Source organism: Mustela nivalis (genome assembly GCF_964662115.1).
Source record: "Mustela nivalis genome assembly, chromosome: 16".
Classification (NCBI taxonomy): domain Eukaryota; kingdom Metazoa; phylum Chordata; class Mammalia; order Carnivora; family Mustelidae; genus Mustela; species Mustela nivalis.
Window position 1 is genome coordinate 41,588,903 of NC_139035.1, and position 23,885 is coordinate 41,612,787.

Consider the following 23,885-nt stretch of genomic DNA (forward strand, 5'->3'; position numbering starts at 1 on the left):
CAGGCAGACAAGAAGAATCAGGGTCCAGTATCTCTCTCTCTCGGTTTTAGGATTTAGAATGTGTTTTTATTTCTGTTTTGCTAGCTTTTCTTTTTTTAATGTTCCTTGTTTTGTTTTTTCGTATAGATTAAATGTGGACGGTATTAAGGTAATTACAAGCAGAATCTTTGGGTGGCACATTAGCCCTCGATTTTGAGTCCAGATTTTTGACCCAGGCTTGGTGAATAGGAAAAAAAAAATGATCTCAGTTTCTGTGGAACTCTAAGAAAGACGTTGGAAAGTGGACTTTTTATTTAGTAAAGTCAAAGGGGGAAAAAAAAGGTGATAATGGAAGTCCGGGGAATGGAATGCGAAGATTGAATATGATACAAAGAAGTCAAGAAGGGGGGAGAGAGGAGTGATGTGTTCAGAGGGAAGGCCTGGCAGTTCGTTTGGTTTGTGGTGGGAAGCCTCATTCCGCCGAGAGAGTAGCTTACAAGGCTGGAGGTGTTTATTGCCAGCTCAGCATTTCACACCAGCATTCTGGCCTGAATCTTTCGGAGCTGCCAGAAACTGCTCAGGGTTCCACAGATGCGTTAGCGTAGGAGTCTGAATTTAGGGCCTGAGTCCTATCTTTTTTCACCTTTTTTGCTTCTCACTGTAAGCTCACAGGATGCTTGAGATCCGAAGTGGGGTGGCAGCTTGTTAATATCAGTGTCAGAACGTGACACAGGGCACAGGCACTCTGTATGACTTCTTCCAACCTGTCTGTGTAGCAGGATTGGCGTTTCCAACTACAAAAGACTTTTGCCTCTGTCAGTCCCTCATAAATCACTGTAAAAGCGGCAGATATGTTTCAGTCCCATCTTACTTTAAAGTACCACCTGATTCCAGGGCTGCGGGCTGCGGGCAGGGGGCGGGGATTGGCAAAGAGGTGCAAAGGATACTAGTATCTTTTCTTTTTCCTTTTATTTTTCCATCCAGCCAGCCACTCCTCTCCCCTTTTTATTTCCTGAGTCAAAACCTAGCCAGTAGTATTGCTGGTAGAAAAATCTGGTTTTGACTTGTAAATTGAGCAGGTTAGATCAGAAGGGCACTGGGAGGGAATAAAATTGGAGGACCGTCTTAGTCCAAAATTGCTTTTTGGTCTGGGACTTGTCAGGTCAGAAATTCTTATTTTTCTTTTCACCTTTTTGTCTTTGGCTTGGTCTAGCCTGGCAGTTGACAGACTTTGGCTTTTCGGGCTATTATCTGGTCCACTGCTTTTTTTTTGCCTGGCCCAAAAAGCTGAGAATGGTTTTCATATTTTCAAGTGATTGGGGGGAAAAATATCAAAAGAAGAGTAATATTTTGTGACATGTGAAAATTACCTGAAATTCAAATTTCATTGTTCATAAATAAGTTCACTGTGGAACGTAGCTATCTTTGTTCACATACTGTCCGTGGCTGCTTTCCTGCTACAGGGGCAGAGATGAGCTGTTGCAACGGACACCATATGGCCCTCAAAGCCTAAATTATTTACTGTCTGGTCCTTTACAGGAAAAACTTGCCAAGCCTTGCCCCAGGCATTTCACGTGAACCTTCCCAACTTCTCAGAATATTGTCAGTTATCTCTTAATTCCCTAACTGCTTTCAAGAAAAATGCAGAAATGCAAACACTGTTGTATCATTTCCTTTCAGTTAGCCGGGGATTTGGGAATTGTGGGACAGACTCCTAAGAAAGGCCTCAGGAAGAATGTGGGTGAGAAGTGGGGAGGAAACAGGAAATATCTTATGAAATTTTAAATATCATTTTCATCCCTTTCCAAAAATCTATAAGATGGGACATCTCTAATAGTTTGGGGCAGAAAAGGAAATGTTGGTTCCAAACAGTACCCAATTGAGTATTCTTTTTTTTTTTTAACTTTTTAACTTTTTATTTTTTTATAAACATATATTTTTATCCCCAGGGGTACAGGTCTGTGAATCACCAGGTTTACACACTTCACAGCACTCACCAAAGCACATACCCTCCCCAATGTCCATAATCCCACCCCCTTCTCCCAAACCCCCTCCCCCCAGCAACCCTCAGTTTGTTTTGTGAGATTAAGAGTCACTTATGGTTTGTCTCCCTCCCAATCCCATCTTGTTTCATTTATTCTTCTCCTACCCACTTAAGCCTCCATGTTGCATCACCACTTCCTCATATCAGGGAGCTCATATGATAGTTGTCTTTCTCTGCTTGACTTATTTCGCTAAGCATGATACGCTCTAGTTCCATCCATGTTGTCGCAAATGGCAAGATTTCATTTCTTTTGATGGCTGCATAGTATTCCATTGTGTATATATACCACATCTTCTTGATCCATTCATCTGTGGATGGACATCTAGGTTCTTTCCATAGTTTGGCTATTGTGGACATTGCTGCTATAAACATTCGGGTGCATTCTTAAGAGCCTTTTTCAGATTCTATGATAAAAATGCCGGAGGGGCACCTGGGGGGCTCAGTGGGTTAAGCCTCTGCCTTCGGCTCAGGTCAGGATCCCCGGGTCCTGGGATCGAGTCCCCATCGGGCTCTCTGCTCAGCGGGGAGCCTGCTTCTCCTTCTCTCTGCCTGCTTCTCTGCCTACTTGTGATCTCTGTCTGTCAAATAAATAAATAAAATCTTTAAAAAGACAAAAAACCCGCAGGAACTCCAATTAAGATTGCTTTTATCCATTGACATCTTAATTTCGTGACTTTTTCGTATTTGTCAAGATAGGTTTTTGCCCAAGTTAATACTCAAAATTATTTTCCCCAGTGTTCAACTTTCCAAACATTTTGCTTCATAGGTGTTGATTTACTTGTCTATCCCTGGGGAAATGGAGGCTAAGATAAACTAGTTAAACTCTTGGTGATGAAGAGCAGTGGAGATAAAGACACTCACTCAGTGTTCCAGAGCCTTCCCCCGAAGGGCTGGCCCTTCTTTGAAGGTGAATTTGATGGCACCCCTGGGAACATTCCCCTTTTCTTGAGAAAGATTCCCAGTTATCTTTCAGTCAGTGGAGGATTTAAATTTCCTCATCTGGACACCTCTGAAAAAGAGGGGCTGGTGCCTTGTGTTTTCACTCCTACCCCTGTGAAAATAGCAGAGGAGGGGAAAGGCAGGAGGCAGGCAAAAAGGGAAATCTCTGAAACTAGAGAAAACGCAAACAAATTGTGGCCAGCCGACTCAGCATTCCTCACCCACAGTTGGTCCTAATTAAGGAGACTCCCGTTAAACAGCTCAACTTTCTGCTCTGGTTTTTTTTTTTTTTTTTTCCTTTTGCTCTGGCCCTGCCAGCTGACATGGCAGAGCTTTAACTAAACCACACCTCGGAAACAGCCTCTCATGTCTTCCCCTGCTAGTCTCACTTCTGTCTCTCGCCCACTACCCTGCAATTACCCTTTGCCGCATTAAGATCCCAATAAAATACACTGATACCCCTAATCCAGTCGCATCCATTTTGTCCCGCCGAGAGCTTTGCAAGCTGTTGGCATGGCTGAGTAGCTATGCGTTGTGCCATTAGAAGAGCACACGTAGAACCTGATTGTGTCATAAAAAGGTGGAATTTCTCCAGGCTTATTTTGTTGCCAAGTCCAAGCAATAATTCCTTCCACCCTGCTTGACTCCTTGATTTTCTTAGTCCGTAGCTTCTCCTGTGCCCTGCTGATGGACTTTTGAATTTGATTTTAGCTGTAGTGACCTGTGGTCTTATGCTCAGAAGCTTAATGTTAGTAAATCTCTGAACTGGAAACCAGTCTGAATGATGGGGGTGGTAGGCGTCCAATGTCGCCTACTGGTGCTGGGGGTATTGATATATTAATAAAAAACAAGTTAGTTTCCATCACTCTATGGTTATCTTAATCTGCCTAGGCTGCTTTAACAAAATACCAAAGACTGGGAGACTTAGACCATAGAAACTTATTTTCTCCCAGTTCTGAAGGCTAAAATTACAACCTTGAAATGCTGTCAGGTTTGGTTTCTCATCAGACCTCTGTTCGTGGCCTGTGGACAGTCATTGTCTCTCAGTATCTCTGCGTGACCTTTCCTCTGTGCACACATAGGAAGAGCTCTCTGGTGTCTCTTTCTTTCTTTCTTTCTTTTTTTAAGATTTTATTTATTTATTTGACAGAGGTCACAAGTAGGCAGAGAGGCAGGCAGAGAGAGAAGTGCGGGGAGCAGGCTCCCCACTGAACAGAGAGCCCAATGCAGGGCTCCATCCCAGGACCCTGAGATCATGACCCGAGACAAAGGCAGAGGCCCAACCCACTGAGCCACCCAGGCTCCCCTCTCTTCCTCTTCTAAGGATATCAATCCTGTCAGATTAGGTCTCTGCCCTAATTAAGGTTAGATTTCATCTAACCTTAATGACCTCCCTAAAGGCTCTATCTCCATATGTAGTCATTGGGAGTTATGGCTTCCCCTTAAAGATTGGGGGGAACACCCACGCAATTTGGTCTGTAACAATGGTCTAGGCTTAAGAAACTCTTCACTTTAGAGCAAAGATTAAATGCCAGAATCAAGAAGGCAGTGTTGCAAGGCAAGAAGATAATTAAAAAAAATTTTTTCTAGGCCATAGACATTTGAGAATCTGAGAGTATGCTCCAAGTCCAGGAACTTACACATAGGCACAGAATTTTGTATGTAAATGCAAGGGCATCCAGTTCTCCAGACCGGTTTAAGGACTCGATGCTAGTAGGCGAATTCTCAAAGCCTTCTTGCCCCGGGTGAGGTGGCATCTGTACAGATTTGGGCAGAGGGTATGAAAGAAAAACATGGTTTGATTTTGACCAAAAATGGGGTCCTGATTAGGACTGGGCCTGTGATCCTGTTGCCACCGCTCAAAAACCTCAGGCCTTATAGGAAAGAAGACTGAGCTCAAGCAGATGTGCCAATAGTGGCTACAACTAGAGCAGGAGTGGAGGTGGGCTCACACTGGGGCCGAGCAGACAGCAGTTTTCTCGCTTCTCTGTTGCATCAGGCATTATCAGGAATGACAGACGTCCTCTCTCCATGAGCACATCGGGGTGACGTTTCAGATGCTTGATGAGATGGTGGCCTTGTGTTTATTTCCAGTATCCCTTTCTTGATGCCACAGGGAACATTGGCAGTCACTGTAGAAATTATGAACCGAGTGACTTAAAAAAAAAAATGACAACAGTGGAAATATGTGATTTCTGAATTTTGCAGAATGGCCAAGATACTGTAGGGCATTGGGGCCTAATTTCCTGGGCTTTTATATCAGCCGTCTTTGATCTCCAAGATCTTCAGACTTTGTGGTAGGAATGCTCCAAAATTGTGCTATTTCCCGATTTTTCAATGTTGCCAATAGTACCATGTAAGCTAGACTATAGGAATTAAATCTGAATTTTGGCTCCCCAGCCTAAATAGTCATTGACAACACGAGCCTTGGTGTCTGAGAGTTGAACAAAATCTGTCAGAGTGTTCTATGATTCCAACTGGAATTTAGGAAGTGTCTTTAATAAGTTGCTGAAACCATTAGTTTTCTTATGCACTGGGATCCTGGTGTGAGCTTACTGTCAAAATACCAAGGAGGCCAAATAAATTTTCCTAATTGTACATATCCTCCAGTTTCCTATCAGACTCTGGTTACCTTGTTCTTTAGCGTCCCATCTTCTAGGTGATCTTTATCCTTGAGTTGGCAAACCCTTAGCTCAAAAATTTACGTTGGCTTCTTCTTCACCCTCCCTTCCTCTAAATCTCTCACTATGTGCAATTCATCCTTTCCTCCCATTGCCTGGCTCTGTTGGCCAGATCCGGCTAGCTTGCTGTGTTCTCTGCCAAACCACAGACATGTATGAAGCATTGCACTCCCCCTTGCTCTTGGAGTGCTCTGAGGCCACATGGGGGTGGGGAGCAGGAGAGGTGACTGACTTTGAGAACTTCGGGGGTCCTTGAGTAGAAGGTTGGTTTCTCAACATGGCCTTGATTCATTTGCAAAACTGAACATCACAGAATTGCCCAATTACATTCTGACTCTCACTGTCTCTTTCTTCTTTTTTTTTAAATCACTTACCTCCTTAACCTCTCGAAGGCTCTCTGAGGACTGTGGCTGATAATTCAGTTCATGCCTCTAACAAGTCTACCACATTTGGTGCCATGGAGGGGTAGATAAGCTGAAGTTTAACTGCACACCATAGCTTTCCCAGGTCACGGCTCAAATGTGATCACTGCAGCAACTCATGAACTCCAGCTCTTCAAAGCTGACTTTTCATGGACCAGAAGTTTCCTATTCAGGGGCGCCTGGGTGGTTCAGTGGGTTAAAGCCTCTGCCTTCGGCTCAGGTCATGATCTCAGGGTCCTAGGATCGAGCCCCACATCGGACTCTCTGCTGAGCAGGGAACCTGCCTCCCCCCCTCTCTGCCTGCCTCTCTATTTGTGATCTCTGTCTGTAAAATAAACAAATTTTTTAAATCTTCAAAAAAAAAAAAAGTTTTCTGTTTAGGACAGTGCTTTCCAAAGATGCAAGTCACATATGTAATTTAAAATTTTCTGGTAGGGACATTTAAAAAAGTAAAACAGGTGAAATCAATTACAGTAAGTTTTACTTAACCCAATATATCTAAAATGTTATTTCAGTATGTAATATAAAGTTATTAGTAAGATGCATTACAATCTTTTTTTCATACTAAGTATTTGAAATCTGGGACTAAATCTTTTGAAGTCCTACTATATGTTTCCATTTCGGCTAGCCATGTTTCAAGTGGCTAGGAGCTACCATGTTACACAGATCTAGAAGATTGCCACTTTGTTAACAAAGGAGAACAAGTGAATCCACTTGCTGTAGGGACCAGAGATGGAACATCACTGACTAATTCTCTCAGTAGGAACCTGCATCTCCATGGCTGTCTGAGTGACCTCCGGGGAAACCTGAGCTGGCCAGCAGCTGAGTGGCTCACCTCCATGAATGGGCCTGAAGAAAGTATAAAAGATAAACAAAGAATGAGATATCTTGGGAACTTTGGCTAGAGCAGAGTTCAGAACATGTTCCCTTGTTTAGATGTACCAGGGGAGGCTTAGATCGGGACAGATCATCCTTTCTGTCATTTGACTCCATTTCTTCCTGTTAGGTTTTCCTCCTATTAAGAGTTTAGAATCAGGGGCGCCTGGGTGGCTCAGTGGGTTAAAGCCTCTGCTTTCGGCTCAGGTCATGGTCCCAGGGTCCTGGAATCGAGCCCCACGTTGGGCTCTCTGCTCAGCGGGGAGCCTGCTTCCCCCTCTCTCCCTGCCTGCCTCTCTGCCTACTTGTGATCTCTGTCAAATAAATAATAAATAAAATCTTTTAAAATAAATAAATAAATAAAGAGTTTAGAATCAGGGGCGCCTGGGTGGCTCAGTGGGTTAAAGCCTCTGCTTTCGCTCGGGTCATGATCCCAGGGTCCTGGGATTGAGCCCCGAATTGGGCTCTCCGCTTAGCAGGGAGCCTGCTTCCTCTTCTCTCTCTGCCTGCCTCTCCGCCTCCCTGTGATCTCTCTGTCTATCAAATAAATAAATAAAATCTTTAACAACAACAAAAAAAGGAGTCTACAATCCACTACTACACTTCCGTAGCAGACAAGTGCTTAAACATAGGCCAAACATGAACATAAACATATGTGATGTTGAACTGTATGAAAGTATTCATGTTTAACCATTTCTTACCTATAAAATGGACACTTGCATATGGTTTAGCCTCTTACATTTCATCCTAGAAGGCAAGAGTATTCTTGAGGTTGTAAGCAAGGAAACCTGTATCTAAACTCTAATCTGGTTGGTGGTTTAGTCCAAGGAAGTTACAGAAATTTTTAAGATGAAAGCAAGCAGGTCAGGATCTCCTGGATTGTGGGACGCAGTCCCGTGTCAGGCTCCGCACTTACAGGCTCTCCTGTCCATAGGGAGTCTGCTTGAGATTCTGTTCTTCTCCCTCTGCCCCCCCTCCAACTTTTTCTCTCTCTGTTTCTCCCCCTCCCTTCCTCTTTCTCTATCTCTCTCAAATAAATAAATAAATAAATCTTTAAAAATAATAATAATTAAAAAGGTGAGAGCGAGTAACAGGTCCATAGAAGTATATACTTTGAAGTCAGCCTAGTCCGTTTCTAGCCATGAAGCTAACCCAGGAGGACAGGTTCATCTGGGGTCTCTTTATTATTTAACTCAATCTTGGATTGATCCTAGACCTAACTTTATGTATTCTTTTCCCTGTCCCCTTGAAGTACCAAGAATAATTTCACTTTCAGGTGCAGGTATTATGAAACACTCTTGGCTGCAGAACCATCCAATGATAGCATTATCTCAAGTACTTAAATTCTCAAAATATTCCTTTTGTGTTGATCCATAGCCATCCAGACTCTTAGGAACCTAGAATCAGGGTCATCACCTTTGCTAGCTTCCCACCCACCTTGACTGTCAGATTGCCATCAGACCCAAGTCTAATCTACATTTTGTCTTAGCATTAGTCATTGTTTCCTATTTAACTGCCTGACCTAGGCCACTGTCCATCAACTTCAGCAAGTGAGACAATATCAAAAATTGTGGCTCTTGGTGACCTTTCCCCCTCTTCCCTGTTTGATGTTCATTTATCTCATAGAATACAGTCACCCTTGTTGGTACAGTGATGGGGAGTGAAAAACCTCCCAAGTCTCACTCTGGCTTCTTCTTATAAATAGTTGGGGATTTAGTTCTCAGAAATTGGGTATACTGTGTGGTCACACAGCTTCCTGATGTCTTGGAGCCTGTTTCCAGTTTAGATACTAAAGCATTGCCCTTCCTTTCATAGAGCAAGAAGTCCTAAGTATCTCTTTGGGATATAATCTTAGGCTTCCAATTCCATAAACTCTGCCTGCAAGTAAAAATAATCACCCCTAAATCCCATGTCTTAAAACCAGCCTATTATAGATATTTCTCCACTTTCAGAGGACAAAGTCAGCTTCTGTGTACAGAGCTCTTATCCATTAAGTGGTAAGTAATCTGGGAAATTTGGTTACTAACTCACCAGGCATATATATTCTGGACAAATGGAGAAATGATCCAGTATTCAAGTCTGACTTTTAAGAACCACACTGTGCTAGAGAAGCAATGAGGATTTTTTCCTATGTAGTCACAAGCTAGTCCATCCTTCCCACTAGCTAGCCCACACCCTTGGCCCTCTGGCTGCCCGCAGGCTCCCTTGGCTATTCAAGTTCTGTGGAATGGCTGGACCTGAAATATGGGGAGCAGACTGTGTGAGAGAAGTCTGGGAGGGGTGGCCAGTCCTAGCCAAGAACTACGTTAGTGTTGGTGCTTTTCCCAGAGGGGAGGAGTGTTCCCTGCCCTGTGCATTGCCATGTGTCAGCAGAGACACAAACAGAACAGTGTTCAGTTGAGCTGGCCTCACAGTCCTTCTTTTCATCCTACAGAGGAGAAAGGGTGCACCAGAGTGTCCCTAAGACTGTGGTTTCAGGGGTAGGAAGTGGGCAAGAAAATAGAAAGAGGAATCTGTTGCTATTCTTACAGCCCTAGATGGGGGGTTTGATGAATTAGCACTCAAGAAGCTGATTTGTTGAAAGGAATGGTATAGTGTCACAATACAGGCACTCCCACCCAAATAACAAGACTAAGCTGGATAAATAACAAAAATAACTTAGAAGACAAACCATTAAATATCTAAGAATGCCAAGTATTCAAATTGAACTAAATTCCAGAAAGGAACGAGCCCTTTCTAGGAGAGAAAAAATGCATGGCTGTTGTCATTCTAGAGGCCCAGCAGCAAGAGGAGTATACATACCTACCATAGGCGAGAATAAGGAGAAAGTAGCTCAGCTTCATACAGAACTTTTGGAGGCTACATGTTGGCTGGGACACTAAATCCCAGAGCAAATGTTGTACCCACCCACTCCTCATTCTTTCCCATGAGGACTTTGCTTAATACACACAGTGGCAGCAAGTCAATAGCAGAGGGCAGGGCAGAGAGATGAGAACAATATCCCCATCCCTACCCAGTGCACAGAGAGCATTCATTGAGTACCTATGAGTAACACACTACAGAAAAATTTGAGAGCAAGGCAGGAGGATAGAAATAGACCCCTTCGAAGCACAATGGCCCTTCACTGAGTATATAGAAACAGCCCACCAAGAGTAAAGAGAACTCCACAAGCAGCCCCCAAAGCTGGTGCCTGGGCTATAAAGCATAGAGAGAGATATCTGGAGTCTCACTATGGTCAGATCCCAGGCACTACTGAGACAATCTTGGTCCTACCCTCAAAATATTTGAAACCAGTGATGCACTGACTTTAACCAAAGAGACTACAAAGCCCACACCTAGCTCTGCTACAGATGAGACCGACTCGGCTCTGAATCCTAACAGCCTGACAGAAGGGATGCGTCCTTTTCTAGGTATATGTATTGCTGTTCTCTGTTTATATACATCTGGCATATGATAAAGAGGCAGGAAATATAACTGAGAGAAAAAATAGTCAATAGAAGTAGGCCTGCAGATGACCCAGATGTTGGAATTAACAAACAATATTGTAAAATGCTTTCTATAAAAATAGTCAATAGAAGTAGGCCTGCAGATGACCCAGATGTTGGAATTAACAAACAATATTGTAAAATGCTTTCTATAAATATTTTTAAGGCTCTATTAGAAAAGGTAGATTATGTTCTTGAGTAGTAGATGGAGAATTTGAGCAGAGAACTGGAATTTCTTAAAAAAAAAAAAAAAGAGAGAGAGAGAATGTTTATAAATTCCCTCTGAAACAGGATTTCTTAGAAACAAACTACTGATCATTCTTGGAGAATATGTAAGAAGCAGTTCAAAGTCTTAACCCCTTCCCTGAGTTTATGCATTCCTACTTTCTCAGAAGCCAGGAGTTCAAGTCTGCAAGTATGTCCAAGCCCACTATGTACAAGACACTGTGTGAGAGGTACATAGTGGTACATAGGAGACTCCGTCGTACCCCTCAGGGAAATACAGTCTAGTGTACAAAAAAGAATGAGATTTCTTCTGACAAGGAAGATCATAGAAAGCATCGTAGAAAATTTGGTTTGATCTGGGCATTGAAGAAAGAGCTAGGGAGAAACCCATGGAAAGTAGGTAGGGTTTATTGACATTGACTTGACATTGACTTTGACTTGACTTGACATTGTTATCAAGTCCCGTAATATTGCCAGGACTCAGAATCTTCAGCGGGACACAGATGATTGCACAGTGACGATAAGATAGTCCTGTACTTCCAAAAAGAAATTAGGTGAGACAACTCGTCACCTAATGGGAACCCTAGAGGACATAAGAATTTGGAGCAGAGTGGGACTAGGCAAAAGGAGATGAGCATTGTGTTTTTCTGTATCCTAACAGGGCAAAGTCATATTTCTGGGTTTTGTTGGAAAATTAAATCACTCCTTTCTCTGAATCCTCTTATGTATGTTGTCTATACTTCATATATGATATTCATTTCATGTATGTCTTCCACCCTTGGATTGTGAGCTCGTTCTGATAGTCACTCATTTTAAATGCCCATGCAACTGAGATTGTCACGTATTGTCAATACTAGGAGTCCAGTGAAAGTTTGCCCAATTGAAATTTAATTTAACCCTCGGCAGAGTCCATAGGACTTAAATTCAGATAGTCTGGCTACAACATCTGTGCTCTTAGTCGTCACCCTATGTTAATGATGGCTTGTGGGTAATCTTGAGCAGTGCGCCTTAGAATTTTGATTTTAGGATTATCAGCAGTGAGGAGCTAATGAAGGTTTGGTGGGTAAGTGCTACACTTTTAGGTGATTAGGCTTGATTATATTCAGTGTGTGTTGGAAGGAGGGAGAATTTACAGACAGGGGTGTTCTGTAAGAAGGCTTTTGCAGCGGTTGGAGTGAGAGGATATTAGCTGTGAACCAGAGCAGAAGCAGGAGAAATGTGGAGGAAAAAGAGATTTGAGAGGCAAGTGGTTACACAATTACAGACTTCTTGAGAGGGAAGTAAAGAAAAAAGAGTTAAAGCCATACTGAAGTTATTGATAAGGTGACGGGGGCAGGAGGGGTACAGGGGGGAACTGTGATACTTTTCAGGGAAACAGGAAATGAGAAGTTTGAGATTTGGAGGGAGGATTAAAGGATATGAGGCGATCAGTAAACAAGAAAATGAATATCCTGCTGAAAAAAAATCTTTAATTTACTACCATAACCTGTTTTCTAGTCCTTTAGAAATATCCCTTGACAAGAGTCATTTTCATCATTTTGTTTATCTGACTTAATCTCTCATATGTTTATTCTGACTTATTTTCTGTTCTGTTCCGAGAATGGATAAAAATGGTAAAGTGTCATATTCCTCCAACAGCCTTCCCATATTGAACACTTCCACACCATGCAAAGTAAATGGTATAAACGTACAAGAGAACATTTCTTTTTTACATCTTTTGCATTGGTGGTGGTGGTCTGGATTTACAAGTAGGCTGGATTACAAACGAATATTAACTTTCTCTGCATTTGGTTTTTCTCCTAAATTTAGACCTAGCTTGTTGCTACCCAACCCTCTTTTCTGCCCCTGAGATCTATGTGAAAAAAAGATTTAACGAGAAACAGGAGATCACAAAACCCAGCTTAGAGTGACCCGAGAGAGTTTCTTTGTGCCAAAGAACGGATGCAGTAGCCTTGGTGAGCTCTGAGCCCTGCCCTCCTCTTTGTTTATTGTTTGGGTGCCATATTTATTTATTTACTTTTTAAAGATTTTATTTACTTATCTAAGAGGGAGAAGCAGACTCCCCGCTGAGCAGGGAGCCCGGTGCGGGGCTCATTCCTGGGACCTGGAGTTCACGAGGAACCAGAGCCAAGGGCAGATGCTCAACTAACTAAGCCTCCCAGGCACCCTTGGTGCCATATTTAAGCTGCTTGTCTTTCTCCTTCTAATCTTGAATGACCAGGCAGTTACCCTGTAGTAAGTCTGGCTCATTAGCTGATAGTCTGCAAATTCTTCTAGAGACTTTCCATTATTAGTCCTTAGGCAGTCGTGTTTCGATTGGGACAGCGTCCATTCAGCCTCTTTTCTGCCAGGCTCTTGATTCTTCAAAACATCATCCAGATTGTTCCTTCTGGTTCTTCCTGATCTGATGGCAGAACTGCAAAGTGAATGTGTCTTCTCCTTACTCTACTCAAAATCTCCCCATCAGAACGTCTAATCCGAAAGATCAGGCTCGGTTAAGTGTCATTCCGAGGTGTTTTCTGGCTGGCAGGACTAGTTTAATATAGTTCACAACTACCACAAGAGTAAAATGATCATAAAGGGTTTGGGGTTTCTTTTTTCTTTTCTTAATACATTATTTATTTGTCTTTGCTCTGTCAAACCCAAAGCCAGACACTTTCCCCAGGCTGCCTGGGGAGGTACAGGAAAAAGAACTTACAAGACAGATAAGATAGGGAGAAGGACCTAAGGGAGGTAGAGATGACTCCTTCCCGTGGCAAAGAGGCTGAGAAAGGCCACTACCAGGGGAAAGAGCTGCAGGGCCTCAAAGAGGACAGAGTCCAGAATGGCGTAGGAGAACAGCTTTAGCTTCAGAGAGGGCTTCTTGGCATAACCCATGATGAGGCTCCCAAACACAGCCCCAATTCCAGCCCCAGAGCCAGCCACCCCTACCATGGCAGCCTCAGCCCCAATGAACTTGGTTGCTATGTAGATGTCCCTTGGAATGGTGCTGGATAGGAAGCTGCGGGTGGGAATAAGTGAGGTCAGGGCGAGGGGCTGCCAGGCTGCTGAGTTGGGCTCTCATCTGTCAGTGTCTCTGGTGGTTTTATGACTGCCGCAGACAGTGATCTGTTCAACAGCGGAGAGGTGTTCCTGACCAAGAGGGGATGGAGACGAACTTGGCACATGCATCCATTTTCAGGGGACGACAGGCTGTGGCAGGAGAGCTGCTCCCAGTGCAGGGAAGACGGGGGGTGGGGGTTCTTTTTTCTTTAAGTCTTAACACCCCAAGGACAAAGAATAGGAGGGTGAAGAGATCATAGCCACAAATTTGGGGGAAGCCGGCAATCAGAATGGCACATGTGAACCGACTGAATCAATTTAAAGCTGAATCCTAAGCCAGTGGTGGGGAAAGCTGCACAGCCACTGTGTTTGCAGCCCTGAACCCTCAAAAGAGCTTGACAGTTGTGACACCAGGTGCCCTTAGTGGAGGGAAGAGAGGAAACTAAAAACAGGAGGATTGGTTTAAAATTTATATAAGAAACACTTAACTCTTTATCCTCTCTTTTGCTACTTCCGGAAAGGCAACTCTAGTCAGGAGTTTGGAAGATTCATCTCCAGGAAATCTGAAACCCCCAAGAGAAAAAACTTAAGTGAATAAGTCCAATCACATCTCCCTATACTGAACCCGTAATTGCCAAGTCCCATCAAAGTACACAAAGTTTCTGAATAACCTGTCACGGGTGTTCCAGTCTTAACTCTGCACAAATAGCCAAGGATCACCCAACAGCAAAGCAGGGTCTGTCGTCTGAAAGTCTCACCAGTACAAACAGAAAAAAGCTACTTGGAATCAGAAACTGTACAAAGAGATTGTCAATCTGGCCCTCTGAATAAATGAGTGAATGAGTATCTTTGAGAGTTATAGGATTGCATCCTTGAGGGAAAGGACAATATTAAAGATTTTATTTATTTACTTGACAGATCACAAGTAGGCACAGAGGCAAGCAGAGAGAGAGGAAGGGAAGCAGGCTCCCTGCTGAGCAGAGAGCCCGATGTGGGGCTCGATCCCAGCACCCTGGGATCATGACCTGAGCCGAAGGCAGAGGTTTAACCCACTGAGCCACCCAGGTGCCCCAAACAATATACTATTTTTAAAGTACCCTTAAAATTTTAAATATGATAGCAGAAATGAAAATTGTAATGGAGGCAACTGAAGGCAAAAATTATGGCCAGTGCCCCAAAAGTGAAGTTCAAAAATAAATGGATGGAGGGGCACCTGGGTGGCTCTGCCACTTATGGGTTAACACTCTGCCTTCGGCTCAGGTCATAATCTCAGGGACCGAGCCCCGCATCGGGCTCTCTGCTTGGCGGGGAGCCTGCTTCCCTTCCTCTCTCTCTGCTTGCTCTCTGAATGCCTACTTGTGATCTCTGTCAAGTAAATAAATAAAATCTTAAATAAATAAATAAATGGAGGTAGTGCTGGACAGTAAGGAAGACAGAGTATCAGCCTCGAAATCTATCATCTGAGAACTGAAAAATGGAGAGGAGAAAGTCATCAAAGCAATAATGCCTGAAAACTTCTAGATGAAAAGGACCCAGGAAGGTATCCAACTCAACGGATAAAAAATCAGCCCACACCAAGGCATGTCATTAATGATACTTTAGAATACCAGGAAAGATACTAAAACTTTCCAGAGAGAAAGAAACATGTCACACGTTAGGGACAAGGAATCAGAATGGCAACAGGAGAGGCCAGACAACGGAGCGATGCCTTTACATTCTCAGAGGAGATTATTTTCAGTTTAGAATTCTGTGGCTAGCCAAAATTTCACATGTAAAAAAACAGAGCAAAGACATTTTATAGTGTGTCAGATCTTACCAAGTTTGCTTCTCCCCAAGGTTGTTCTTTCAAAAACCTCCTAGAAGAGAGGTACTTCTCTGAAATGAGAAAGTAAACCAGCAAAGAGGGTGACTGAGGTTCTAACTGAAGAGCCTGGTAAAGAGAACCTAGGTGATGACGTGTGGTCCTGTAATGTCAGCTATTCGGTAGGTCCAGAGAGCAAACAGTAGGAACGCAGAAGCATCAGAATATTCTCGAAGGAAGCACAAGAAACAGTTAATAGTGGTTTCTTTAAAAGTAAAAGTGGGAGGGCAGAAAGGGGGCATTTTTCCTTTTTCCCATTGTAGTTTCATGTAATGTTTGAGTCTTAACTATAGCATCCATTATTTTCCTAATATTTGTCTTAAAGAAGGAAAATGGGCTCCTTCCTGGGGAGCATCTCCAGTGGAAGAGCTTAACCATTGGGTAAGGACAACAGAATTTTTCTTTTGTCCAGAATCTGCAAAGGCATTTTCCTAGGAAATCTTTAAATCTTCTAGCCAATCTTGCCCAAGAATTTTAGGCTGATACCCTCTCACTTTAGGGAAAGAGTCTGTGAGTTGGGAGGAATGTCTTTTGGTGGAAGAGGACTGAAACCCTTTCTGAGAAGATGCACTCCCCTCCCTTACTTCACTGTGAGGCTTTCCATAAATGTAGGGCAAAGGAAAGGTTTCCTTTAGACTGGTGGACTGCAGCAGTCCTTGCTTTTTTTTTTTTTTTTTTCCAAGAGCCCTTTCATAAGACTTTGCTCCACTCCAAGACCTTCATTACCAATAATTAATCTCAGATGGAAGGCTCAATGCTACAGGCTTATTCTGTCTTTGACCCAAGAGAACATGTTGTGAATAGTTTGTTTGTTTGCTTGCCAGAGATCTTATCTTGATCCAGAAGAGCTGATAGGATCATAAAGCCAATTGATCTTTCCTCCTCAGTGTTCTTTCTCTACAAAATGGGGGCTGTGATATCTTAGCCCAAGATAAATGCGGGATTAATATATGTCATGGGTGGAGGAAAAAAGAGGTTGCTTGTTTCAGTAAGGGCTGTATTGCTTAGTAATAAAATTGAAATCTCTCTGTAGTGTGTTCTAATCCCCATCCTTTGCTGTTTCTCAATGTATTGGAATTAATCACTCCAGAGCAGCCAAGCCAAATGTCCAAACCACCCACTTTCCTCTTCCCAGCAAATAAATTAAAGGGAGGCCAGCTGAAATCTGGGCCAAGAACTTAGATGGCTTGTATGTCTGACTTTTGTTCCATGATCTGAAACTCAAAATAAATCAAAAAGGAATAATTTTCCAGACACCAGCTAATTCACAAAAAACATCTTCAGCCTCTTAATCCTTCACACACGCAAAGCCGGCAAACAAACCTGTGAGCACAGATGCCGGGGTTTAGAGAATAGATTCCTATAGGCACAAACAAAAGCTCTCCTAGCGTGGTCTTCTGCAGTCCATGTTTGAGTTGTGGGCTCTAAAACTTAAGTGAAATCTAAAGGACATTTTTGGGTCCAGGAGGAAGTAATAGCAACGGTGGAAGGCGTAGAACACAGAACTATTGAAGAAAGGTTCTAGGAGACAGATTTTGAACTCAGAAAATAATGTGAAGAAGAAACTTGCCAACAGCCAATAAGGAGAGGACAAAAGGAAGTTGGTATCAATGGCAGAAGAGGCTATTTAGGTCAGATGGTAAGAATTAACTTTCTAACTGCAAAAGTTGTTAAACATGAAAATGAACAGCCGAGGGAGTGTCGTAGAGTCCAAGGTCCAAAGTGATGGAGGCTGCGTTAATTTCACTTAGTATACAGACCAGGGTTCTTTATAGGAAGACTTGCAGGTACAGACGCTCAACACCAGTCTCTCTCAGATACCACAGATCTGATATTCCAAGCAGTTGGCAGGAAAAGGAAACCGTTCAGCACAAATCTCGGGCTTCTGCTTGGCCACAGCTCCTAAAGTGTGGTTCGTTTATCAGCAGAGCAGTACATGCTGCTTGGAAGCGAAGCCTGATCCCGGGGTCAGGGAATTGTATAAGCGGGGGAGTAATGAGAAACGGCGGGGCCCGCGGGTCCTAGAAAAGATAAATCTTCTTCTGGTCCTTGTTACCAGGTATGAAAAACTTTGGGAAAGTACCTAGAGAACACATCCAGACACGAACAAAGACATGGTACTACCTATAAGGATGGAGACCGTTGATTGGGAGAGGAAATTGTATGATTAGACGGATCCAAGAATTACCTTGTCTTTTATGCTAATCCCTTTCTGTTAAGGAGATGTAACGTCTTCCTTTGCCAGATAAAGACAGAGTCTCTTTTATAAAAGAAGGCCTCAAATCATATTTCAAGTTACTGGCAAACTCGGGACTAACCTTCAGACTTTCTCTTCTTGGCCAGTCTGTATATTGGAATACAGCTGTTCTTCCATCCATATGATAATTTTATTCCTTGCATTGGCTTCTGTTTTAACTGCTAATGTTTATCTCCTGTCCTACAGCTGGGATGAAAGCAGCTCCATCAGCAGTGGGCTCAGCGATGCCTCAGACAACCTCAGCTCAGAAGAGTTCAATGCCAGCTCCTCCCTCAACTCCCTCCCAACCACTCCCACTGCCTCTCGCAGGAACTCTACAATAGTGGTACGTGAGTTTGCAAACACCTAGGCCACCCCCTCAAGATGAACCACGGGCCAGATGCGTGTGCACATACACCCTGCCGCTCCCTGGGATTGGTTCCCTTGTGCCTTTGCCAGGTCCTTTCAGAGCTGGTCCAAAAAAACCTGAGGCTACCAAGCGGTCACCTAAGACATTAGCTGCTGTCTTAGGAGCCCCTGTATTTAGCGCCCATGCCAACTTGGAATGATGCGTGTAAGAGCTATTCCAACCAGAGAAGAAAAAAAAAAAGCCTTGAGACATATAGGGTATCTTTTCTCCGGCCCCCTAGAGATGTACGTAGAAACCCTGGGTTGACAATAACACTCGGGAAAGAGTGGGGCCACCCACCCACCAGAATCTATCCCCTGTGCCTCCTTTTTCCATCCCCGGGTGAGCATCTCACACTGCTTTTTCTCGTCTTTTCCTCAGCTCCGCACAGACTCAGAGAAGCGTTCACTGGCTGAAAGTGGGCTGAGCTGGTTTAGTGAGTCAGAGGAGAAGACCCCCAAAAAACTGGAGTACGACAGCGGTAGCCTGAAGATGGAACCTGGGACTTCGAAGTGGCGGAGAGAGCGGCCCGAGAGCTGTGATGATTCATCCAAGATTGGCGAACTGAAAAAGCCTGTGAGCCTGGGACACCCTGGTTCCCTGAAGAAGGGCAAGACCCCGCCAGTGGCTGTCACGTCCCCCATCACTCACACAGCCCAGAGCGCCCTCAAAGTCGCAGGTGAGCCTCGAGGAAAGGAAGGGACAAGGGTGAAGACCTTGTTTCTTGGGTTGCTCCTCTTTTTAAAGGTCCTTAACCCATAGGATGATAGCACACATTTGCAGAGTACTTTAATGGTTATGATCTGGTCTTCACAAGAGTCCTGTGGGTTAGGGAAGATGGAGATTACTATCTCTACTCGACAACTTTAGAAATAACAACTCAAAAGGGTAAAGTGGCAGAGCCAAAATCATACAGCTCGGAAGTGGTAGAGGATGGAGTGTGTTATGTTCAGAGACTAGTTTGACCTGCCTTCATACGCTTGCCAAGACCATCGGCTGGTGTCCCTGTCTTTACAGGGTGCTTGCTTGACCTCCCAGGGAGGTCCCAAGAAAACAATAGATCAGAATTGTATTGGCCCCAAAGTTGGCCCCTTGCGTAGCTTCTCGCCTTTGTCCACATTTCTCTCCAGTCTCTACTTATGAGGAGGTATGACCATACTCTATCTGCATCCCCTTCTTTTTTCCTTCCTTGACCAGTTGTTTGATGCACTTCCTTCTTCTTTTTTTTTTTTAATTTTTTATTAACATATACTGTATTATTAGCCCCAGGGGTATAGGTCTGTGAATTGCCAGGTTTACACACTTCACAGCACTCACCATAGCACACACCCTCCCCAATGTCCATAACCCCACCCCCCTCTCCATCCCCCTCTTTCCCCCAGCAGCCCTCAGTTTGTTTTGTGAGATGAAGAGTCTCTTATGCTTTGTCTCCCTCCCAATCCCATCTTGTTTCATTTTTTCCTTCCCTACCCCTCAAACCTCCCCCGTTGCCTCTCAAATTCCTCATGTCAGGGAGATCATACGATAATTGTCTTTCTTGGATTGACTGACCGCTCAGCACAATACCCTCTAGTTCCATCCACATTGTCGCAAATGGCAAGACTTCGTTTTTCTTTTGATGGCTGCATGGTATTCCATTGTGTATATATACCACATCTTCTTTATCCATTCATCTATTGATGGACATCCAGGTTCTTTCCATAGTTTTGTTGTTGTGGACATTGCTGCTATAAACATTCAGGTGCATGTGCCTCTTCAGATGACTACATTTGTATCTTGAGGGTAAATATCCAGTCGTGATGCACTTCTTTCTTAATAATCTTTGTGGTTGCCTCTGCCATTTGAACCCAAACGGAATATCCTGCTGTAGAAGGAGAAAATAACAAAAAGCAAAACCAACCAACAAAACCTGAGGCCGTTGCTGCCCAGTCTTCTTCCTCTGGCCAGAAATGCCATCAGCTTATGTAGTGCCCACTCACCTGTGTACCAAAGTACATTGACAATGTTCCCTTCTCCCATGGAGGGAAAGAAAAGGATTTGCTGGGATATTGCTGTGATGTTGGCCAGTTTCGGCTACCCTTACTTCCTTTCCTGCCCTCTTGTAGGCAAACCTGAAGGCAAAGCTACCGACAAGGGCAAACTTGCAGTGAAGAACACGGGGCTGCAGCGCTCCTCATCGGACGCCGGCCGGGACCGCCTGAGCGATGCTAAGAAGCCTCCCTCCGGCATTGCCCGCCCCTCCACTTCGGGATCTTTTGGCTATAAGAAGCCGCCTCCTGCCACAGGCACCGCCACCGTCATGCAGACGGGTGGTTCAGCCACTCTGAGCAAGATCCAGAAGTCCTCAGGCATCCCTGTCAAGCCCGTGAACGGACGCAAGACCAGCCTAGATGTGTCCAACAGTGCGGAGCCTGGGTTCCTGGCTCCTGGCGCCCGTTCCAACATCCAGTACCGAAGCCTGCCCCGGCCAGCCAAGTCCAGTTCTATGAGCGTGACCGGTGGCCGGGGCGGACCTCGCCCAGTTAGCAGCAGCATTGACCCCAGCCTCCTCAGCACGAAGCAGGGGGGCCTTACCCCTTCCAGACTAAAGGAACCTTCCAAGGTGGCCAGTGGGCGGACCACTCCAGCCCCTGTCAATCAGACGGATCGGGAAAAGGAGAAAGCCAAAGCCAAGGCAGTGGCCTTGGACTCGGACAACATCTCCCTGAAGAGCATTGGCTCCCCAGAGAGTACTCCTAAGAACCAAGCCAGCCACCCTCCGGCCACCAAGTTGACAGAGCTGCCACCAACCCCTCTCAGGTACCCAAACTGGGCAGCTTCTTCCTCATCTGTCTGCTCTTTATCTTCCATATCTGTGTACTCCTGAGACTAAGCGAGGCATGGCCTGGCCACTGTTTGCCACTGGGCCTTTGCACGGCTTTTCCCCAGCCCCCCACTCCCCTGTATGCCAAGCTGCTTCTCCCCAATCAACCCTTAACCTGTCTTCAGCGCTTGTACTAGTGGTTTTACTATTGTCTACTGACACACGTGTATCCATTTGTATGTAAATCGGCCTGTGTCTCCCACGTGCATGTGCCGTCCCCCTCACTAAGACTTGAAGGACCCCAAGTCACACAAGCAGATTTCCTTCCAACGTATTTCACGACGGCATTGGGATAAGCCTCTGCTTGAACAGCCAGACACAGGGAACTTAGACTTGGAGTACTCTAAGGTCCCATCTGCCTCTTGCTTCGGGAACTCTGTGGTTCTAAATACTTTATTTAATTTTTACTTCCCTCAGGGCCACAGCTAAGAGCTTTGTCAAGCCACCCTCACTAGCCAACCTAGACAAGGTCAACTCCAACAGTCTGGATCTGCCATCATCGAGTGATGCCCACGCTTCCAAGGTCCCAGACCTGCATCCCACAAGTTCAGCAAGCGGGAGCCCTCTTCCTTCTTGCTTCACCCCCAGTCCAGCACCCATTCTCAATATTAACTCAGCCAGCTTCTCCCAGGGCCTGGAGCTGATGAGTGGTTTCAGTGTCCCCAAAGAGACCCGCATGTACCCCAAACTCTCAGGCCTGCACAGGAGCATGGAGTCCCTCCAGATGCCAATGAGCCTGCCCAGTGCCTTCCCCAGCAATACTCCTGGTCCCACCCCACCTGCCCCTGCCGCTGCACCCCCAGAGGAAGAAACAGAAGAGCTGGCCTGGAGCGGAAGCCCCAGAACTGGGCAGTTGGACAGGTGGGTGGAGAGGGACACCTCAGAGCCTGGGTCTGTCGCTGTGCCTCTGGCTCCTTTCACCATCAGTTAACACGGTCCCGTATTTCATTGTCACATTGTGGCTTTAAACGTTTTTTCACGCACGCGAAGTAATTTCATTTGCTTCACAGCAGTGCCGTGAGGTAAGTAGGTTTTCAGTGACTATATTTATACATCATCATCATCATTATTATTATTATCACTGTGATGATTGTACATGGGGTGCACTGGTACACAGACATTAAGTGAGGTAGCCGAGATTTCATAATTAGTTTCACCTGTCATCCAAAGCGTTTACTTTTGAGGCCACACTGGCTTCTGTTAGATCACACCTTAATAGGATCTTTTAAATAGCCAGCCACATCCTGATTCCCAACAGAGGAAGACATTAGCATTTCCGTTGAATCTCTCGAGTTGTGAGCCCAGAGCCGGACTACAGTGATCTTCCTATTTTGTTCACAGAGTTAAAGGGGCTCACAGTTTGATGTCCTGTGTTAGCTGTTGTGTCGCACAAACCTATGGTCCCAAACTGGTTTCTAAAATGGACTCACATGCTTTTCTCTCTGTTTTTTTCCTGCATAGTAATCAGCGGGATCGGAACACTCTTCCCAAGAAAGGGCTCAGGTAACCAACCCTTCAATGTGTTTGCCATTCCCCATATCTGGGGCTCCTGGTCTGTATAAAAAAAAAAAAAACTGTGACTTGACCTGTCCTGAGTCCCAGTCATGAATTCAGGGTCCCCTTTAGCTGAGTTATTGGCATGTGGTTCCTGCGTGTGTACCTCCTAGCGCCCCATCCAGGCTTGCTGTGACATGTGAGGCGGCCTTATAGCCTGTCTTCTTCCTTGGTGACAGAGGAGAAACAAGTTGGCCTGTGGGACTCCTCCACCTGCCTGTCCCAGCCCATGCTAGCCCAATCCTGATAGAACGTCCTCTGTAATTTTCCTCCTTCCAAGTTGGAGAGAGAATAGGCTACCTTGGGGGCCATTCAGATGGAATGAGCAGGACACCCCAGTCTTCCACAGGACTGTGGCACCAAGTTCTTCAGTGAGGTGAACTCCCGCCCTTGGGAAGGCCACATATGGAGCTGTAAAACTCTGCCCTGAGCTTCTGGGTAGAGGCTCTCCTGGCCCCCTGTCATTTCAGTCCCCACCTCAGGGTATCCCATAGAGATACCTGCCGGTCCTTCGGGACTCTCTTGATGGTGTGGGAGAAGACGCTGAGTCCGCACGTGTCTTCCCCCCTCCTTAGATGGTTCTGTCCGCTCCCCCTTTTCCTTGTCACGCGTTCTGAACCTCCACACCCGCCAGACCTCTGCTCTGATGACCCTTTGTAGCTGCGCAGACTGAGCCCTTCTATGCCCTACAGGTACCAGCTTCAGTCCCAGGAGGAGACCAAGGAGAGGCGACACTCCCATACCATTGGTGGGCTGCCCGAGTCCGACGACCAGTCAGAGCTGCCTTCCCCCCCTGCACTCTCCATGTCCTTGAGCGCAAAGGGCCAACTTACCAACATAGGTCAGTGCTTCCGGTCTCTCGCTGTGGCACGGGATGAGGCAGGGCCCACCCTGCCGTGTGAGGCAAGGCAGCTGGACTTCAGGTTCCATCTCCTCTCTGACTCCCACTATATTGGGTCGCTTCGTGGTGCCTCAGTTTATCCATCCAAAGTCAGACTGAAGGCAGAGAGTGCTCTAAGGTCCTCAACTGAGAAGTCGCCCCCAGGCACAAGGAGTAGGGTGCTTTGGAGAGTCTGAGCAATGGTGCGGGAAAGCCATCAATCGAGGCCCGGAGATCAGACTAGAACAGAGAGCAGGCAGTCGGCGGCGGAAAGGAGCCCCCAGGCCCAGGGCAGCAACACTACATGGCTGGGCTGGCGGAGAGGAAGGAGGGAACCGTTGTTGATGGCAGACGATGGGACCAGCCTCGTCCTGAAGGCAGCGCGCCTG

General features: G+C 45.3%; 1 protein-coding gene and 1 pseudogene across 20 annotated transcripts in view; one reads left to right on the forward strand and one right to left on the reverse strand.

Annotated features, from left to right (window-relative positions):
• The window catches only part of NAV1 (neuron navigator 1), a 255,753-nt gene that overhangs the window by 196,669 nt on the left and 35,199 nt on the right, over positions 1-23,885 (forward strand). For all 19 annotated transcript variants that reach the window (XM_082701985.1, XM_082701986.1, XM_082701969.1 and 16 more), the window contains 6 exons: positions 17,998-18,136; positions 18,581-18,878; positions 20,305-20,998; positions 21,480-21,923; positions 22,524-22,565; positions 23,309-23,457. In XM_082701985.1, coding sequence (XP_082558111.1) covers positions 17,998-18,136; positions 18,581-18,878; positions 20,305-20,998; positions 21,480-21,923; positions 22,524-22,565; positions 23,309-23,457 — 1,766 coding nt within the window. The remainder of the gene's footprint in view (positions 1-17,997; positions 18,137-18,580; positions 18,879-20,304; positions 20,999-21,479; positions 21,924-22,523; positions 22,566-23,308; positions 23,458-23,885) is intronic.
• LOC309849543 (ATP synthase F(0) complex subunit C2, mitochondrial pseudogene) lies at positions 13,376-13,850 on the reverse strand (annotated as a pseudogene). Its single transcript has one exon. The product of its transcript is annotated as an ATP synthase F(0) complex subunit C2, mitochondrial pseudogene (transcript).